Here is a 19,486-nt window from a genome sequence, read left to right on the forward strand (position 1 = left end):
TGGCCACAAGAGGACAAAATGGGAGGAGTGATGGCCACAAGAGGACAAAAGGGGAGGAGTGATGGCACAAGAGGACAAAGGGGAGGAGTGATGGCCACAAGAGGACAAAATGGGAGGAGTGATGGCCACAAGAGGACAAAATGGGAGGAGTGATGGCCACAAGAGGACAAAAGGGGAGGAGTGATGGCCACAAGAGGACAAAGGGGAGGAGTGATGGCCACAAGAGGACAAAGGGGAGGAGTGATGGCCACAAGAGGACAAAGGGGAGGAGTGATGGCCACAAGAGGACAAAGGGGAGGAGTGATGGCCACAAGAGGAAAAGGGGGAGGAGTGATGGCCACAAGAGGAAAAGGGGAGGAGTGATGGCCACAAGAGGACAAAGGGGAGGAGTGATGGCCACAAGAGGACAAAGGGGAGGAGTGATGGCCACAAGAGGACAAAGGGGAGGAGTGATGGCCACAAGAGGACAAAGGGGAGGAGTGATGGCCACAAGAGGACAAAAGGGGAGGAGTGATGGCCACAAGAGGAAAAGGGGAGGAGTGATGGCCACAAGAGGACAAGAGGGGGGAGGAGTGATGGCCACAAGAGGAAAAGGGGGAGGAGTGATGGCCACAAGAGGACAAAGGGGAGGAGTGATGGCCACAAGAGGACAAAGGGGAGGAGTGATGGCCAGAAGAGGAAAAAGGGGAGGAGTGATGGCCACAAGAGGAAAAGGGGGAGGACTGATGGCCACAAGAGGAAAAGGGGGAGGAGTGATGGCCACAAGAGGAAAAGGGGAGGAGTGATGGCCACAAGAGGACAAAGGGGAGGAGTGATGGCCACAAGTGGACAAAGGGGAGGAGTGATGGCCACAAGAGGACAAAGGGGAGGAGTGATGGCCACAAGAGGACAAAGGGGAGGAGTGATGGCACAAGAGGACAACAGGTGGTTGACACTCTTCTTTAGTTCCACTTCATCTCCCATTCTATTGTTGGCCATTTTAAATACTCAGCCTGCCATCTCCTCAAGGATAATCCTCTTAGAGGAAGAAAAGAAAACAGCAATGTGAGTTGGGAGCAGTGCATTGCCAGTCCCTGGCCTGGTTGAGACACTGTGCAAGGCACGAATAGTTACACATCACACTATTCCATACTATGTTGAGATGATTTTCCATCCCAAGTGTGTTCACTATTTGTTTATGTAAAGTCAGTTGAAGACCAACAAGTACAGACCAGTGTTAGGAAGCCTCACCAGCCCATCCCAAGTTTTGTCAAAGTAAGACCGTTTACTGTAGCCTATGTCAAGTCAGTTGATACCTAATAAAGTTTTCAAAGCCACTGAAATAGTGTAGCGCTGATCGGGAGGCCATGCTGTGTCGTGTTTGAGCCCTGTGGCGGGTTGGTTGCCTGCTGGGCCCACTCTTCACAGTGTGTCTGGGACAAAGACCCCCGCTGGTGAGATCCTCTCACTCACAGCGGACTGGGCCAGCCGTCTGATCCTCGCCTGTGGGCCTTAACACCCAGCAGAAGTTCCTATATGAACACATAGGCCTTGGGGGCAGGATCACATATCTGTCATAACCTTTAAAGGGGGTTGCCTTTTGTCCTGACATCCCTTCTGATGGTTGTGTAAACTAAAAGGGAGTAAACATAGCTGTGTATGCAGTCACCAACACAGTAGGCCTATGTCTCAAAGGTTTCTGCTCGTTCAGCCCAGACTGTTATTACGTCGAATGCTGATATCACACCACAACATAAATGTACCATCTCATAGGGACACACAAAAGTCCCACTACACTCATTCACTTATCTTGGCTTACTCTCAATCTTCCTCTTCTGCTCGCTCCCTCCATCCCTTTCTCCTTCCCTCCTAAACAGACCAGACACACACATCCTATTGATATAATTCCCCTCTCCCATACCTAGGCCTACGGCAAAGGAATACCATTGGCTAATTCAATAAGGAACAACCTAATACAAAGAGAAGAGAGGAGTAAGTCATTCCTAATAGTCTCTCGTCTCCTGAGCGTTAAAACATGTAAATGTATGTAAAACCCATGGGAAACATATTTACAATACCTTTAGGTAATCAGAAGATGCGGCCGCGGCGCCCCCGCCGACTGAAGCAGTCAATACAGAAATAGTTTTAGTTAGTGTCATTAATTCCCTTTGCATTCGCCCGCCGATACATCCTCTGTTACTGTGGTGATACAGTAATCACTCACAATCACACAGTGAAAATATCTGCACTCATCTGTGGAATAAAAAGACAATACCATTTTAGCATCTCTCTTTCATCCTTAATGTTCATCTGGAAGACGCCGAGCAAACAGCCTCTCTTCTCCCTTGGTGGCGACAGGGGCGCCCGCTTAATGGCAGCGGGAAGTCGATGACACTCGGCGCCACCATTCGTTAGCCGTGTCCACACCGTTTTCATGCTACATTGCCCAGTTGGTGCAACAACAGAGAGGGTCATCAGCGGTGTGATGGGAGGAGAGGTACTATACTATACTATACTCACGTTAGATCTGAGAAACAAACACGTTGTAGGTTGCCTTTAAGTGACATTAAATAGTACATTGAGAAAATGCAACCGTTGTAACGACAGGCCTAGAGATTCTCAGAGAGATTCTCAAATGTGACAATGATTATTTGAGTGTTCATTATGAAAATGTTTAGAATCTGAATGAAAATGTCATGATGGTATTACATTTAAAAGAAAGAGTTCCAATGACATCAGAAAAGTATAAAATAATGACGGTCACTATGGGACCACATCAACCAGATTTGAATTGGTTTATTTCAACCTCAGTGACTGGGCATAATGATCTATAAACAAATAAACATTCTGTTTATTTGACAGGGCAATGTTTCGAGTGTAGGTTGAGTTTATCCTCAAAATAATTTAAAGCTAATCTATGGGTCTTGTAACTTCAAGCCCTGTTTTCAATACAGAGAGCTAGGACTTGTATAATTGTCTAATACTGACACCTAGAGGTCAAAGGTAGCACTGCATACAAATACATAAGTCCATTGAAAAATGACTTAAAACTGGTGAAATCAGGTCGAACCAAAGGGATCAATAAGATAAGGTACTGAAGTGAATCCATGTCCATCAGTTCTAGTTTAACCTCTGCAGCTTGTACATGTAGATGGGCCCGAAGTTAGTGGTGAGGTGGGCAGGACCAGCTGTCCCAGGTGGAGGTCTGGAGCCAAGTGGAAGGTGTCCTTAAAGAGGTGTGTGAGGGGTCGAAGGTCAGCTACCTGCAGGCTGATGCCATGTTCCTCCCGGGCCAGGTGCATGGCGTGCTCCACTACACACTAGTTCTGCAGCTGGGACAGGTAGCAGGTGGAGTAGACGACCTCTTCCCGCAGACTAACTGCCTCGATACCAGGTGGAAGAGGATCAGGAAGAGAGATATGTGATCAAGTATTATCAGATATCATATGATCAAAATAGGACCGCTGAGATACAATACTGCCATACATTTTAGCAGACACTCTTACCCAGAGTGACTTACAGTTAGACCATGCATACTGTAGAAAACATTAAAAGATACAGTCCCTTCAGAAAGTATTCTCATATTGTTGTTACAAATTGATTTGTCAAAAAGCATTTTTACATAAAATTAAAATACTAATGTCAAAGAGAAAGAAAAATTCAAACATTTTTTAAAGATTTCTGAAAAATAAAACACAAATATATCTTAATTGGATAAGTATTTAACCCCCAGACAATACATGTTAGAATCACCTTTGGCAGCGATTACAGCTGTTTGTCTTTCTGGGTAAGTCTCTAAGAGAATTGCATTTCTGGGTTGTACAATATTTGCCCATTACCCTTTTTTAAACTCTTCAAGCTCTGTCAAGTTGATTGTTGATCATTGCTAGACAGCCATTTTCATGTCTTGCCATAGATTTTCAAGACGATTTAAGTCGAAATTCAGGCTGTAACACAACGAAATGTGGAAATGTCAAGGAGTGTGATTACTTTCTGAAGGCACTGTACATAAATACAATCATAAACATATTTAGAAATGAGGAAAAAAAAACACAGAAGATATTGTAAATTTAATTTCTTTTAAAGATAACATGAATAATAATAACTCCTAACACTTACAGGATGTGTTCTATCTGCAGCAGAGGCAGCCTCCCCTTCGTCCTGGCCCTCTTGAAGATGTTGTTCTCCACCAGCTTCACCTGGAATGCTTTTCCTACAGCCTTGAAGGAGTTCCCACATATACTGAGCACTTGTTGGCTGCTTTTCATTCACTCTGTGGTCCAACTCATCCCAAACCATCTCAACTGGGTTGAGTACGGGTGATTGTGGAGGCCAGGTCATCCGATTCAGCACTCCATCACTTTCCTTCTTGTTTAAATAGCAGCTTACACAGCCTGGAGGTGTGTTGGGTCATTGTCCTGTTGAAAAAAAAATGATAGGAATTATATGCTTAAAGGTAATGATTAAATAATTCCACCCTGAAACATAACTATTAGTGATTATTAGTTTATGTAGCATGTATAATGAATTATTAAAGTCCTAAACGTAAGTCCAATAAGGTTTGGTAGAGACATGTGAGGGAGAGAAATGTGTGTGTGTGTGTGTGTGTGTGTCTGAGAACATGCAGAGAACAATTCAACTGTGTTTGACCCGACCTGGCTAGAACTCTGAGAAACTTATGATAGGACAGGGAGTCCTTTCAAGGTTTCTCTAATCTCGGGGGAATGGAACTGTCGGCTTGGTAGTGATAAACAGTGGTGAGAACTATGGGGAAAGATACAACTCATCTACTGTTTGTGTGTATGTATGTGCGTAGGATATCTACTGTTTGTGTGAAGGTATGTGCGTAAATAGGGAGTGATTTATAAAATGAATGTCTTTGTATTATGGACTACAGAGCGCTCTCATGAATAAACTGCACAAACCTTTTGCATAAGCTGAGTCTTTGCCTAATTATTATTAAACCCAGGGTATTACAAACCTCAGGGATTGGTCAAAGGTTATTGATTGTTAATTATTATTATTAGGATTGAAAATTCTTGTGACATAGTCCCACTAAGCGCAAAGCAGATGGGATGGCTTATCGCTGCAGAATGCTGTGGTAGCCATGATGGTTAAGTGTGCCTTGAAAAAAAGTGGGTTAAACATTATGTAAACATTGTGACCAGTGTTCAATGACTATGTATATAGTGCAAAGCAGCCTAAAGTGCAGGGTAGAGTACCGGGTGGTAACCGGCTAGTGACTTAGGTTCAGGGCAGGGTACTGGACGGAGGCCGGCTAGTGGTAACAGTCTGATGGCTTGGAGATAGAAGCTGTTTCTTAGTCTGTCCGAGCTTTGATGCACTTCTACTGTCTCCTACTTCTAGATCAAGAATGGGCAACATTGATGGGGGTGGGGACCACAAAAAAACGGATGTCATCATGATGGACCGCAGTGCTTTGTGGTTCTGCCTATCCACAAGCCACTGTGGAAATTTGACCATGCTTACTACAAGTTTAGACAGCTGACTGCTATACTAATTTACCAATCTACAAAAGGTGCAATTTATAAATGTGGTTGTGCTTCAGCAGTCAATTAGACATTTTTTTTATATTATATTATTCTAACAGTAAGTTGAGATGCCAACTGAGTTCCACGCAAAATAACATTTTGCCATTTGCCCATCCCAGTTCTAGACGGTAGAAGGGTGAACAGGCCATGTCTATGTTGGCTTTAGGTCCTTGATGATCTTCTTGTCTTTCCTGCAACACTGTGTGTTGCATATGTCCTGGAGGGCATGCAGTGTGTCCTTAATAAGGTGTTGTGCTGAATGTACCACGCTCTGGAGAGCCCTGTGGTTGCAGCCTGAGGTTGTAGAGGCACTGTTGCGGCTTCTCCACACTGTTTGAAGGGACCATTTCAGTTCATCAATGATGTGCACGCCGAGGAACTTGAAGCTGTTGACCCCCCTTGATGTAAATGGGGGCGTGCTCTCTCTGCCGTCTCCTGTTGTCCACGATCAGCTCCTTCGTTTTGTTGACGTTGAGGGAGAGGCTGTTTTCCTGGCACCACTTCGCCAGGCAGGGGCCCTGCCAGGGATTTTGGGCCCCATATGAAAAGATATCACATTGTGCCCCACCACCACAGGCCACATCAACCCAGCGCAATTGCTGTAACCACACACCTCCAGAACCCAATCAACCCATTCAAAGCTTTAAATAACTCTACCTTTGCAGGCTTGCAACTCTCTTGTAGTCCAATATTTACTGTACAACATTTACTGACAGTGAGCTGTGATAATATAACACTGTGCAGACATGCATGCAACATTCTGCATACAGTGGAATTCACTATTTGATGCAGGACTGATGCCCTCTATTAGAAATGTGCTAAAGACCATCTCTTACAGTAAAATGTCATTTTAATGGAATAATTCTTGAATGGAAAATTCTCTTAACATTATTGAATAACTTAAAATAAATTTAACTTAAATATACATTAACCTCTTCAATTAAAATAAATGTACATGATCATCTATAGAATTAAATAACAAACAAAATAATAAAATCAGCAGCAGATTTTTTAACTAAGTACACATACAAACTAGAAAATAAGCAGCTGTAAAAATGGAAATGGAAAGGCCTGATGGTGGCGCTAGAGGAAAGGTCAAGAGGTCACCAAATCAATAGGTTTCTTCCACTTGGGGTCTTGATTGTGCACAACAAATTTTACAGCAATCCAGCCATTGCTTTGAGATTTATCTTGTTCTCAGTCTGTTCTCAGCCTGTGGGCATCATGTGTATAGTGATCCAATATCCATAGCCATACCATTAAACAGTTATCACTGGTCCTTGCTCAGCCTTACTCACCAAGAGCCCAGCGCTGAGCCTTCTTGCTAGCAAAGTCACTGATCAAGTCTTTGAAGTCCAGCTTTCTAGCTAACTGACTTTCAATGGACAGCATGGCAAGACTGCAAAGCCTGTCCTGGGACATAGTGGACCTCAAATAGTTTAGTAGTTTTATCTTACTGAAAGCTCTCGCCACCAGCAACAGTCACAGGCAGTGTGCAAAATATATGTAAAGCAATGCACACTTCTCCAAAAATGCTTTGCAGCTGCATCTTACAAATTGCATTCAGGAGACCAAGAGGGGACAAGTTAGGGGGGAAAGTGGCAGCATATATAGTGTTCAGGTGTCTTCATTTTGAAACTCAGGTGTCAGATCTCTGGAATACTTCATGATCAGTGGTTGGCACACAGAAGGGACTTTATCCTCACTAATCTGCCCGACTTTCAGTACAGCACAAAATCATTCTACAATTTCTGCAGTGGTGTGGAACCCAGTGTCCAAGTCACTTATGATTCTGTCCATAGCAGTAAAAATACTGTGTTCTGGAACATAGTGTCCAAGTCACTTATGATTCTGTCCATAGCAGTAAAAATACTGTGTTCTGGAACATAGTGTCCAAGTCACTTATGATTCTGTCCATAGCAGTAAAAACACTGTGTTCTGGAACCTAGTGTCCAAGTCACTTATGATTCTGTCCATAGCAGTAAAAACACTGTGTTCTGGAACATAGTGTCCAAGTCACTTATGATTCTGTCCATAGCAGTAAAAACACTGTGTTCTGGAACATAGTGTCCAAGTCACTTATGATTCTGTCCATAGCAGTAAAAACACTGTGTTCTGGAACATGATTCTGTCCATAGCAGTAAAAACACTGTGTTCTGGAACATAGTGTCCAAGTCACTTATGATTCTGTCCATAGCAGTAAAAACACTGTGTTCTGGAACATAGTGTCCAAGTCACTTATGATTCTGTCCATAGCAGTAAAAACACTGTGTTCTGGAACATAGTGTCCAAGTCACTTATGATTCTGTCCATAGCAGTAAAAACACTGTGTTCTGGAACATAGTGTCCAAGTCACTTATGATTCTGTCCATAGCAGTAAAAACACTGTGTTCTGGAACATAGTGTCCAAGTCACTTATGATTCTGTCCATAGCAGTAAAAACAGCAAAATAGCACAACTGTGTTCTGTCCATAGAAAAAACACTGTGTTCTGGAACCCAGTGTCCAAGTCACTTATGATTCTGTCCATAGCAGTAAAAACACTGTGTTCTGGAACCCAGTGTCCAAGTCACTTATGATTCTGTCCATAGCAGTAAAAACACTGTGTTCTGGAACCCAGTGTCCAAGTCACTTATGATTCTGTCCATAGTGTCCAAGTCACTTATGATTCTGTCCATAGCAGTAAAAACACTGTGTTCTGGAACCCAGTGTCCAAGTCACTTATGATTCTGTCCATAGCAGTAAAAACACTGTGTTCTGGAACCCAGTGTCAAGTCACTTATGATTTGTCCAAGTCACTTATGATTCTGTCCATAGCAGTAAAAACACTGTGTTCTGGAACCTAGTGTCCAAGTCACTTATGATTCTGTCCATAGCAGTAAAAACACTGTGTTCTGGAACCCAGTGTCCAAGTCACTTATGATTCTGTCCATAGCAGTAAAAACACTGTGTTCTGGAACCCAGTGTCCAAGTCACTTATGATTCTGTCCATAGCAGTAAAAACACTGTGTTCTGGAACCCAGTGTCCAAGTCACTTATGATTCTGTCCATAGCAGTAAAAACACAGTGTTCTGGAACCTAGAGTCCAAGTCACTTATGATTCTGTCCATAGCAGTAAAAACACTGTGTTCTGGAACATAGTGTCCAAGTCACTTATGATTCTGTCCATAGCAGTAAAAACACTGTGTTCTGGAACCCAGTGTCCAAGTCACTTATGATTCTGTCCATAGCAGTAAAAACACTGTGTTCTGGAACCCAGTGTCCAAGTCACTTATGATTCTGTCCATAGCAGTAAAAACACTGTGTTCTGGAACATAGTGTCCAAGTCACTTATGATTCTGTCCATAGCAGTAAAAACACTGTGTTCTGGAACCCAGCGTCCAAGTCACTTATGATTCTGTCCATAGCAGTAAAAATACTGTGTTCTGGAACATAGTGTCCAAGTCACTTATGATTCTGTCCATAGCAGTAAAAACACTGTGTTCTGGAACCCAAGTCACTTATGATTCTGTCCAAGTCACCAAGTCACTATGATGTTGTCCATAGCAGTGTGTTCATAGCAGTAAAAAAAACACTGTGTTCTGGAACCCAGTGTCCAAGTCACTTATGATTCTGTCCATAGCAGTAAAAACACTGTGTTCTGGAACATAGTGTCCAAGTCACTTATGATTCTGTCCATAGCAGTAAAAATACTGTGTTCTGGAACATAGTGTCCAAGTCACTTATGATGTTGTCCATAGCAGTAAAAACACTGTGTTCTGGAACATAGTGTCCAAGTCACTTATGATGTTGTCCATAGCAGTAAAAATACTGTGTTCTGGAACATAGTGTCCAAGTCACTTATGATGTTGTCCATAGCAGTAAAAACACTGTGTTCTGGAACATAGTGTCCAAGTCACTTATGATGTTTCTGTCCATAGTCAGTAAAAACACTGTGTTCTGGAACATAGTGTCCAAGTCACTTATGATGTTGTCCATAGCAGTAAAAATACTGTGTTCTGGAACATAGTGTCCAAGTCACAATTCTGTCCATACAGTAAACACACTGTGTTCTGGAACACTCACTTATGATTCTGTCCATAGCAGTAAAAATACTGTGTTCTGGAACATAGTGTCCAAGTCACTTATGATGTTGTCCATAGCAGTAAAAACACTGTGTTCTGGAACATAGTGTCCAATCAGATTCTGTCTCTCTGTGTTCTGGAACCCAGTTCCAAGTCACTTTGATTCTGTCCAAAAAAAATACTGTGTTCTGGAACATAGAAAATGATTCTGTCCAAAATGTACCATTAGTTTTGATTTGTCACTAAAAAACACTGTAAAACACCAAGTCACTAAAATATATTAATGATGACAGGTTAATCATTTAATTTTGAAAAAAAATGTACATAATTTTTTAGGGCCCCTGTCAGTCACAGGCCCTTAGAATAGTCCTAACGTTCCCCTCCCACTCACTATGATGTTGTCATACGGCGTAAATAAAATATATTAATGATGACAGGTTAATCATTTAATTTTGAAAAAAATGTACCAAAGCCGCCTGGGCCCTCACCTCCTCCCTGTAGACTGTCTCGTCATTGTTGGTAATCAGGCCTACCACTTTTGTGTAGTCAGCAAACTTGATGATTGAGTTGGACACGGGCGTGGCAAGTCGTGGGTGAACAGGGAGTACAGGAGGGGGCTGTTCACGCACCCTTGTGGGGCCCCCATGTTGAGGATCAGCGTGGCGGAGGCGTTGTTGCCTACCTTCATGACCTAGGGTCTGCCTGCCAGGACCCAGTTGCACAGGGAGGGGTTCAGACCCAGGGCCTTGAGCTTAGTGATGAGCTTGGAGGGCACTTAGAACCATTCAAATTGGCATCAAATAATATCACAATACAGAGATATGTAGCTACAGTAAATTGTGGTGATGAAACAGACTGAAGCCCAGATTTCAGCATTTTCTTCTCTCGTGTCTGTAACAGAAGTGTTGCAAATCTCACCTGGAAGGCCGGAATCTGGAGATGTCTTCACTGGGGGGGGGCACTTGATATTGGTGCTGGGGTGAGGAGGAGCCATATCTTGACTGGCACCAACAGACTTGAGTGATGAAGGGTTATCGTGGGAAGGAAAACCAGCTGCCTGCCATCTCTCCAGATCTTCTTCTCCAACTGGCTGTCTGACAAAGTCTCTACATCTTAGGAAAGGTACATGATGTACCAATCAATGCTAAGGTTCTATGGGCTGTGTTTAAAAAGGCAGCCCTTCCTGATCTTTTATTCACCTTTTTGTTCCAATCAGATCAGCTCTGAAAAAGCTGTAATGTGAAAAGATCTGATGTGATTGGTGAAAAGAACAATTAGTGTGAAAAAAAGATCAGAATTGGCCCGTATGTGTAAACGTAGCCTATGCAGTATGTACAGTGCCTTGCGAAAGTATTCGGCCCCCTTGAACTTTGCGACCTTTTGCCACATTTCAGGCTTCAAACATAAAGATATAAAACTGTATTTTTTGTGAAGAATCAACAACAAGTGGGACACAATCATGAAGTGGAACAACATTTATTGGATATTTCAAACTTTTTTAACAAATCAAAAACTGAAAAATTGGGCATGCAAAATTATTCAGCCCCCTTAAGTTAATACTTTGTAGCGCCACCTTTTGCTGCGATTACAGCTGTAAGTCGCTTGGGGTATGTCTCTATCAGTTTTGCACATCTAAGGACTGACATTTTTTCCCATTCCTCCTTGCAAAACAGCTCGAGCTCAGTCAGGTTTGATGGAGAGCATTTGTGAACAGCAGTTTTCAGTTCTTTCCACAGATTCTCGATTGGATTCAGGTCTGGACTTTGACTTGGCCATTCTAACACCTGGATATGTTTATTTTTTAACCATTCCATTGTAGATTTTGCTTTATGTTTTGGATCATTGTCTTGTTGGAAGACAAATCTCTGTCCCAGTCTCAGGTCTTTTGCAGACTCCATCAGGTTTTCTTCCAGAATGGTCCTGTATTTGGCTCCATCCATCTTCCCATCAATTTTAACCATCTTCCCTGTCCCTGCTGAAGAAAAGCAGGCCCAAACCATGATGCTGCCACCACCATGTTTGACAGTGGGGATGGTGTGTTCAGTGTGATGAGCTGTGTTGCTTTTAAGCCAAACATAATTTTATGCATTGTTGCCAAAAAGTTCAATTTTGGTTTCATCTGACCAGAGCACCTTCTTCCACGTTTGGTGTGTCTCCCATGTGGCTTGTGGCAAACTTTAAACAACACTTTTTATGGATATCTTTAAGGAATGGCTTTCTTCTTGCCACTCTTCCATAAAGGCCAGATTTGTGCAATATACGACTGATTGTTGTCCTATGGACAGTCTCCCACCTCAGCTGTAGATCTCTGCAGTTCATCCAGAGTGATCATGGGCCTCTTGGCTGCATCTCTGATCAGTCTTCTCCTTGTATGAGCTGAAAGTTTAGAGGGACGGCCAGGTCTAGGTAGATTTGCAGTGGTCTGATACTCCTTCCATTTCAATATTATCGCTTGCACAGTGCTCCTTGGGATGTTTAAAGCTTGGGAAATCTTTTGGTATCCAAATCCGGCTTTAAACTTCTTCACAACAGTATCTCGGACCTGCCTGGTGTGTTCCTTGTTCTTCATGATGCTCTCTGTGCTTTTAACGGACCTCTGAGACTATCACAGTGCAGGTGCATTTATACAGAGACTTGATTACACACAGGTTGATTGTATTTATCATCATTAGTCATTTAGGTCAACATTGGATCATTCAGATCCTCACTGAACTTCTGGAGAGAGTTTGCTGCACTGAAAGTAAAGGGGCTGAATAATTTTGCATACCCAATTTTTCAGTTTTTGATTTGTTAAAAAAGTTTGAAATATCCAATAAATGTCGTTCCACTTCATGATTGTGTCCCACTTGTTGTTGATTCTTCACAAAAAAATACAGTTTTATATCTTTATGTTTGAAGCCTGAAATGTGGCAAAAGGTCACAAAGTTCAAGGGGGCTGAATACTTTCGCAAGGCACTGTATCTATTTTAGATCCTGTATGGGTGCTGGGGGGAGAGACTAGGAACCAATTTGTAACTATTGTAATTCGAGAAATATATTTCTGAATGATCCACAATGCAACACAAGCCCTGAGTGCACCTTCTGCCCAGGTGTGACAAATCAACCATAACTGGGGAGTCAAATTTTTTCCACAAAGATCAAACTTTGTGCTTTGGCAAGTTCACCCTTCCTTTGTAATGTTTGTCTTTTTATTACTCTTTTATGTGCAAAAAAAGTGATTACCGTGGCAAACAATTTTCCGCCTTTGACACGAGTTCAGTGTAGGGCCATTTCCATGGTAACGGAATTATGCTGACTCAGATTTTTCACTTTAAAATGTATACCCAATGCACAAAGATGACCTTTAACAATTTCCACAGAATTTGACTAAATATTTACAGGAATAACTCTACATATACAAGGTTTGTTAACAGAATACAATGAGGAAGATAACCATGGCATCCTCTTGTAACTAGCTAGCAAGAGCCAATTTATGCTCGAACCGAAAATGTGATCGGAGGCGCCGCCGTATGGATGGTGACGCAATTGTGAGGCCTAATTGAGCTAAGTACCACATCAATGTGCACCTTTCAAATTTTGTAACAATAGTGGGATTTCTTATAAGATCCGGGTTAGAGTCCCGCTCCTTGAAAACGGCAGCTCTAGCCTTTAGCTCAGTGGGGATCCTGCCTGTAATCCATGGCTTCTGGTTGGGGTATGTACGTATGGTCACTGTGGGGACGATGTCATCTATGTACTTATTGATGAAGCCAATGACTGATGTGGTATCCTCCTCAATGCCATCGGAGGAATCCCAGAACATATTCCAGTCTGTGCAAAGCAGTCCTGTAGCTTAACATCTGCTTAATCTGACCACTTTTTTATTGACATAGTCACTGGTGCTTCCTGCTTTAATTCTTACTTGTAAGCAGGAATCAGGATAGAATTATGGTCAGATTTGCCAAATGGAGGGTGAGGGAGAGCTTTGTATGCGTCTCTGTGTGTGGAATATAGGTGGTCCAGTCCTTTTCCCTCTGGTTGCACATTTAATACGCAGATAGAAATTTGGTAGAAACGGATTTAAGTTTCCCTGCATTAAAGTCCTCGACTAGGAGCGCCGCCTCTGGGTGAGCATTTTCTTGTTTGCTTATGGCTGAATAAAGCTCATTCAATGCCATCTTAGTGCCAGCTTCTGACTGTGGTGGTATGTAAACAGCTACAAAGAATGCAGATGAAAACTCTCTCGGTAGGTAGTGTGGTCTACAGCTTATCACAAGATACTCTACCTCAGGTGAGCAATAGCTCGAGACTTCCTTAGATATCGTGCACCAGCTGTTGTTCACAAAAATACATAGACCGCCGCCCCTCGTCTTACCAGACGCCTCTGTTCTATCCTGCCGGTACATCGTATAACCAGACAGCTGTATGATGATGTTGTCGTCGTTCAGCCACGACTCCGTGAAGCATAAGATGTTACAGTTTTTAATGTCTAGTTGGTAGTTTAATCTTTTGCGTAACTCGTCAATTTTATTGTCCAAAGATTGCACATTTGCAAGCAGAATGGAGGGAAGTGGGGGTTTATTCGATCGCCTGCGGATTCTCAGAAGGCAGCCGGACCTTCGGCCCCTTTCTTCGCCTCCTCTTCACGCAGATCACGGGGATCGGGGCCTGTTCCCGAGGAAGCAGCGTATCTTTCTTGTCAGGCTCGTCAGAGTCATGAAAAGAAAAAGAGGATTCTGCTAGTCTGTGGTGAGTAATCGCAGTCCTGATGTCTAGACACATAGGTTGCAATATGGCTTCCTCAATGATTTTACCCACACACCGCTGTTTCCTCTACAACTAATCTGGACTGCTCTGCCCGGACTTCTGCAGAAGCAGTATCAACTTAAATGCCACATGGACAATGCAGATGTCGGAATGGCAATGCAGCCAAATAATGCAGATCTTTTAATGTTAAGTTTAAAGCCAATTTATGCTTGATCTACGAGTTGTGTGACACAAATGCGGAGTCTCTGGAGGCATGCAGAGGTCAAATGGAGCTCCATTCCACATCGCTGTGCGCCTCTGAAATTCTGTAGCAATGCGGAGGGATCCATAAACTGTAGCTCTATATAGCTCCGCATTGACATGATTGGCTGAGAGAAGGCGGCGATGGGAGGTCCCAAGTATTAACAAACTCACTTCCTTGACAACAGCTCTGCACTGCTCCGCGAAGCATGAATGCCATGATTTTGCAGAGGCTGCACAGCCAAAGCAGACGGCGGCTTGACCATGTAGTGCCTTTTAGATAGTGAGCACTAGATCTGCACCGCGTGTGCAACATCCCAAACTGTCCATAAACAGAAAATGGTGGGGGATTTTTTTATTTTTATTAAGACAGTACAGATATTCACTTTTTTGTGTGTTTTCGGTGGCTCGCCATTAAAATATAGTTAAGGAAGGGAATTATGCCTTTTCAACCTGAATGGAGGATGGTTTAGGGCGGCGCATAATTGGCCCAGCGTCTTCCGGGTTTGGCCATCATTGTAAATAAGAATTATCTTAACTGACTTGTCTAGTTAAATAAAGGTCAAAAAATGTATGGTTTATGTCCAAGCCGGTCCCTAGTGTATTACAGAGAATGCACATAAATCCTAGACGATAGTGCAGATCCAGGACCCATACCCTAGGCTAATTTAGAGACTAACTTGGTAACATCCTTGTTGCCAGTAAATAAGCAGTTCTCACTCTGTTGACTCCATCACCGGTGATGATTAAAATATGAAGGTATACAATTGTGCGCGAAAAATTACCCTCCTCACACAAAGTGAACGGGTGCTAGATTTTTTTTTCGCGAACTTGTTTTGTGGAATTTTTTGTTGTTGCTTAAACCAGTCTACACGTTATACGTACAATTTTGCTTTCACGCGATTCCGTTAGACACGGTAGATCTTCAATTTTTCTAAACCATATTCTCGTGTCCATGGACGCTGCCATGTTGGTGTACGACACTGTTTCCAACCCGTCTTGCCATCGGGCAGAATATATCAGAACATTGGTTCCCCCAGCGCATGGAGATGGTTGGAGGGCTGCCATCTAGTGAACGAAAAGAAACATTCTTCCGGCGAACTTTCTCGCAGGCTATTTCCTGCGTGTGACGTAACACGTCCTCCAAATCAAAGCTGGTGATCTAAAGTTAGGTCGTGTGTCTTCTGCCGGTGTTGTCCTTGCCAATTTTAGGACTAAAATCATGGTTTTCGAAAACAAAATGATAATGAATGGGGAGCCTGATGATGAGGTATTGCACAATATCAAAATCTTCCTATTGCAATGTAGTTTTCTCTGCGAATCCTACCAATATAACAAGTTATGCAACCCTAATGCTATCAGTTCGCTAGCTAACGGTAGCTGCACACAGTAACTTGCTAAATGCATTGCTAGCCAGGCGTGCGTCCTTGGCAGCTAGCTCTGGACACCCCTCGTTTAATTAACATGGATGATTGAGATTGCTGTAACGTCGTTACCACTTGTTATTTACACCTGGATTTTATATTTAGAAACAAATTAGTTTTAGTTAAAATTTCAACCTAGGTTTGAAAACCTAGTTTTAGATCATTTGAATAAATCAAGTTGATGAGTTATATATTTATATGGAAAGCTATTCAACCCATAACCTGATATTGTTCTTTGTTTTTACAATAGATCAACTCATTCACTTCCTATAGATCTCATTCAGAAAGTTAGTCCTGTCAGATGGAATCTTATTGTGTAGAACAGAAATGGCTTTTGTAGAATTAATAATTGATAATTGTTAAATGTTTATATGCAAGGTGTATGTTGCACCCCACTAATGTTGTCACTGACCAGGAGGAAGAGGCACCGGCAGAGGAGGAAGGAGAGGAGGAAGAGGAGGAAGAAGACATGGTGGTAAGACAGTTGAATTTACATTTACCACACTGTCCTTTGACTAATATTTGAATATGAACACACACATTAAGATTCCCTGACTTTTTTTCTGTACATTTAGAGGTACTGTTTTTTTTAATGAGTCATCTGCAGCTGTGTTGGTCTCTCCCAGGATCCCTTAGAAACAATACGGGCAAAGTGTGAGGCGTCAGAGCACTGCACCCACACAAGGGAGAGGCTGGAGGCCTGCACGGCCCGAGTGGGCTCAAGATCACACACACAGGAGGAATGCACAGAGGAACTCTTCGACTTCCTACATGCACGGGACCACTGTGTAAGTGTTTTTTTTTTAGGAACCCTGTGAGCGCACACACTACTTACTGCATGCAGGAAAATGTCAAGCTTACATGTGATCAATTTATTTTTGGGGGTAATAATCTGTAAATTACAATACATTATCATATTGAACTAGTTATTTCTCCTTTTTTCTCACAGGTTGCGCACAAGCTCTTCCACAACGTCAAATGAACTTCTCCATTCTCCGTCAATTCCAGTAGTTTATTGCAGCTGTGGAATCTGTTATAAATACTACAGATGTGTAGTGTCAGAGAAGGCTTGAGACCAGAGCCTGTGTTTTACCCATGAATGTTAATAAATTAGATCTTGTTAGTTTTTTTCTGGACAAAATACAGTTCTGTATACACCAGCAACCTGAGCCATTACACATATGTACATTTTAGACTGTATATGGCCAACCTGCTGCTTGTATTGGTGATAGATGCAAACTTCTCAGATCTTTGTGGCCAGTAAATGAAGACTGGCCAGGTGACTAACCACTCAGGAGTTTTACTGCATTAAAATTCCAAGCACTGCAGACCCTGTGTCCCCTTTACTTCTTCAAACCGTACGTTTATACATGAATGTGTTGCTCCAGAGAAGATTAGTGTGGTGTCCCTACGTCACCATCTCTGGCCCAGGGTGACGACGAGTGTCAGAATTAGTTGGGAAAACTCTACAAGCAATTACTTCCTGTGAAGACTGAAGTTTTCACATTTCAGTCCGTTGGTTTCAAACACCTCTGATTCCAGTCACCTCTGGCTTGCAGAGGTTGCATGACACTGGAAACCTGGCTCATGATTCAGTCAGTGCTTGGTTTGACTACACTTTATTTACTTTTATTTCACCTTTATTTAACCAGGTAGGCTAGTTGAGAACAAGTTCTCATTTACAACTGCGACCTGGCCAAGATAAAGCACAGCAGTTCGACACAGTTACACATGGAATAAACAAAGTCAATAATACAGAAAATGTCTATATACCGTGTGCAAATGAGGTAAGATAAGGGAGGTAAGGCAATAAATAGGCCATGGTGGCAAAGTAATTACAATATAGCAATTAAACACTGAATGGTAGATGTGCAGAAGATGAATGTGCAAGTAGAGATACTGAGGTGCAAAGGAGCAAGATAAATCCAGTCTGGGGATGAGGAAGTTGGATGGGCTATTTACAGATGGGCTGTGTACAGGTGCAGTGATCTGTGAGGTGCTCTGACAGCTGGTGCTTAAAGCTAGTGAGGGAGATATGAGGCTTCATTGATTTTTGCAGTTCGTTCCAGTCATTGGCAGCAGAGAACTCGGAGGAATTGGCTTTGGGGATGACCAGTGAGATATACCTGCTGGAGCATTACGAGTGGGTGCTGCTATGGTGACCAGAGAGCTGAGAAAAGGCGGGGCTTTACCTAGCAGAGACTTGTAGATGACCTGGAGCCAGTGGGTTTGGCGACGAGTATGAAGCGAGGGCCAGCCAACGAGAGCGTACAGGTCACAATGATGGGTCGTATATGGGGCTTTGGTGACAAAACGAATGGCACTGTGAGAGACTGCATCCAATTTGTTGAGTAGAGTGTTTGGAGGCTATTTTGTAAATGACATCGAAGTCGAGGATCGGTAGGATGGTCAGTTGTGTTTGGCAGCATGAGTGAAGGATGCTTTGTTGCGAAAATAGGAAGCCGATTCTAGATTTAATTTTACATTGGAGATGCTTAATGTGAGTCTGGAAGGAGAGATTACAGCCTAACCAGACACCTAGGTATTTGTAGTTGTCCACATATTCTAAGTCACAACCGTCCAGAGTAGTGATGCTGGACGGGCGGGCAGTGATCGGTTGAAGAGCATGCATTTGGTTTTACTAGCATTTAAGAGCAGTTGGAGGCCCCGGAAGGAGAGTTGTATGGCATTGAAGCTCGTCTGAAAGTTAGTTAACAGTGTCCAAAGAAGGGCCAGAAGTATACAGAATGGTGGCATTTACGTAGGTGGTGGATCAGAGAATCACCAGCAGCAAGAGCGACATTGATGTATACAGAGAAGAGTCGGCCCGAGAATTGAACCCTGTGGCACCCCCATAGAGACTGCCAGAGATCTGGACAACAGGCCCTCTGATTTGACACACTGACCTCTATCAGAGAAATAGTTGGTGAACCAGGCGGGGCAATCATTTGAGAAACCAAGGCTGTTGAGTCTGCCGATAAGAATGTGGTTATTGACAAGAGTTGAAAGCCATGGCCAGGTCAATGAATACGGCTGCACAGTAATGTCTCTTATCGATGGCGGTTTAGACCGCAATCAATTCACACATGGTGTCCAGGACACAGCTGGGGGCAGAGGGTGGTCTATAGCAAGTGGCAAAGGTGAGAGACTTGTTTCTGGACAGGTGATTTTTAAAAGTAGAAGCTTGAATTGTTTGGGTACAGACCTGACCTATTAAACCACATTGAAGCAATCAAGGAGCCCCAAGTCATCTTGGAAATCAAACAAGACATTTCTTGGTACTATGAGTATGTAAGCCTGAGAAAGTGATGCTCTAAATACCTCAAGCCAATGGCTTTTTGGTTTATGACTTTACAGTTTAGGCCAAGCCTAGAAAAATAAATATGCAATGATTTCATATTAGGCCCTAATTTATGGATTTCACAACTGGGCAGGGGCACACCCATGGGAGGGCATAGGTCCACCCACAGGAGTGAAGCTCA

General features: G+C 42.9%; 1 protein-coding gene and 1 long non-coding RNA gene across 2 annotated transcripts; one reads left to right on the top strand and one right to left on the bottom strand.

Annotated features, from left to right (window-relative positions):
• Positions 1-2,770: 2,770 nt before the first annotated feature.
• On the bottom strand, positions 2,771-15,538 carry LOC135558157 (uncharacterized). The gene is made up of 3 exons (XR_010458317.1): positions 15,466-15,538; positions 4,099-4,397; positions 2,771-3,358 (listed from the first exon to the last, which is right to left on the bottom strand). It is a non-coding gene; the product is annotated as an uncharacterized LOC135558157 (long non-coding RNA).
• A 163-nt stretch (positions 15,539-15,701) lies between these two features.
• LOC135558158 (cytochrome b-c1 complex subunit 6, mitochondrial-like) lies at positions 15,702-17,332 on the top strand. The gene is made up of 4 exons (XM_064991891.1): positions 15,702-15,850; positions 16,420-16,479; positions 16,631-16,792; positions 16,954-17,332. The coding sequence occupies exons 1-4, from the start codon at positions 15,803-15,805 to the stop codon at positions 16,984-16,986; spliced, it is 303 nt and encodes a 100-aa protein (XP_064847963.1). The 5' UTR covers positions 15,702-15,802; the 3' UTR covers positions 16,987-17,332.
• The last annotated feature ends 2,154 nt before the right edge of the window (positions 17,333-19,486 follow it).

This window comes from Oncorhynchus masou, chromosome 17 (assembly GCF_036934945.1).
Source record: "Oncorhynchus masou masou isolate Uvic2021 chromosome 17, UVic_Omas_1.1, whole genome shotgun sequence".
Classification (NCBI taxonomy): domain Eukaryota; kingdom Metazoa; phylum Chordata; class Actinopteri; order Salmoniformes; family Salmonidae; genus Oncorhynchus; species Oncorhynchus masou.

Coding starts and splice junctions, on each gene's coding strand:
- LOC135558158 (XM_064991891.1), top strand. CDS start 15,803: ATGGTTTTCGAAAACAAAATGATAATGAATGGGGAGCCTGATGATGAG. Junction 15,851..16,419: donor ATGGGGAGCCTGATGATGAG/GTATTGCACAAT, acceptor GTCACTGACCAG/GAGGAAGAGGCACCGGCAGA. Junction 16,793..16,953: donor TACATGCACGGGACCACTGT/GTAAGTGTTTTT, acceptor TTTTTCTCACAG/GTTGCGCACAAGCTCTTCCA.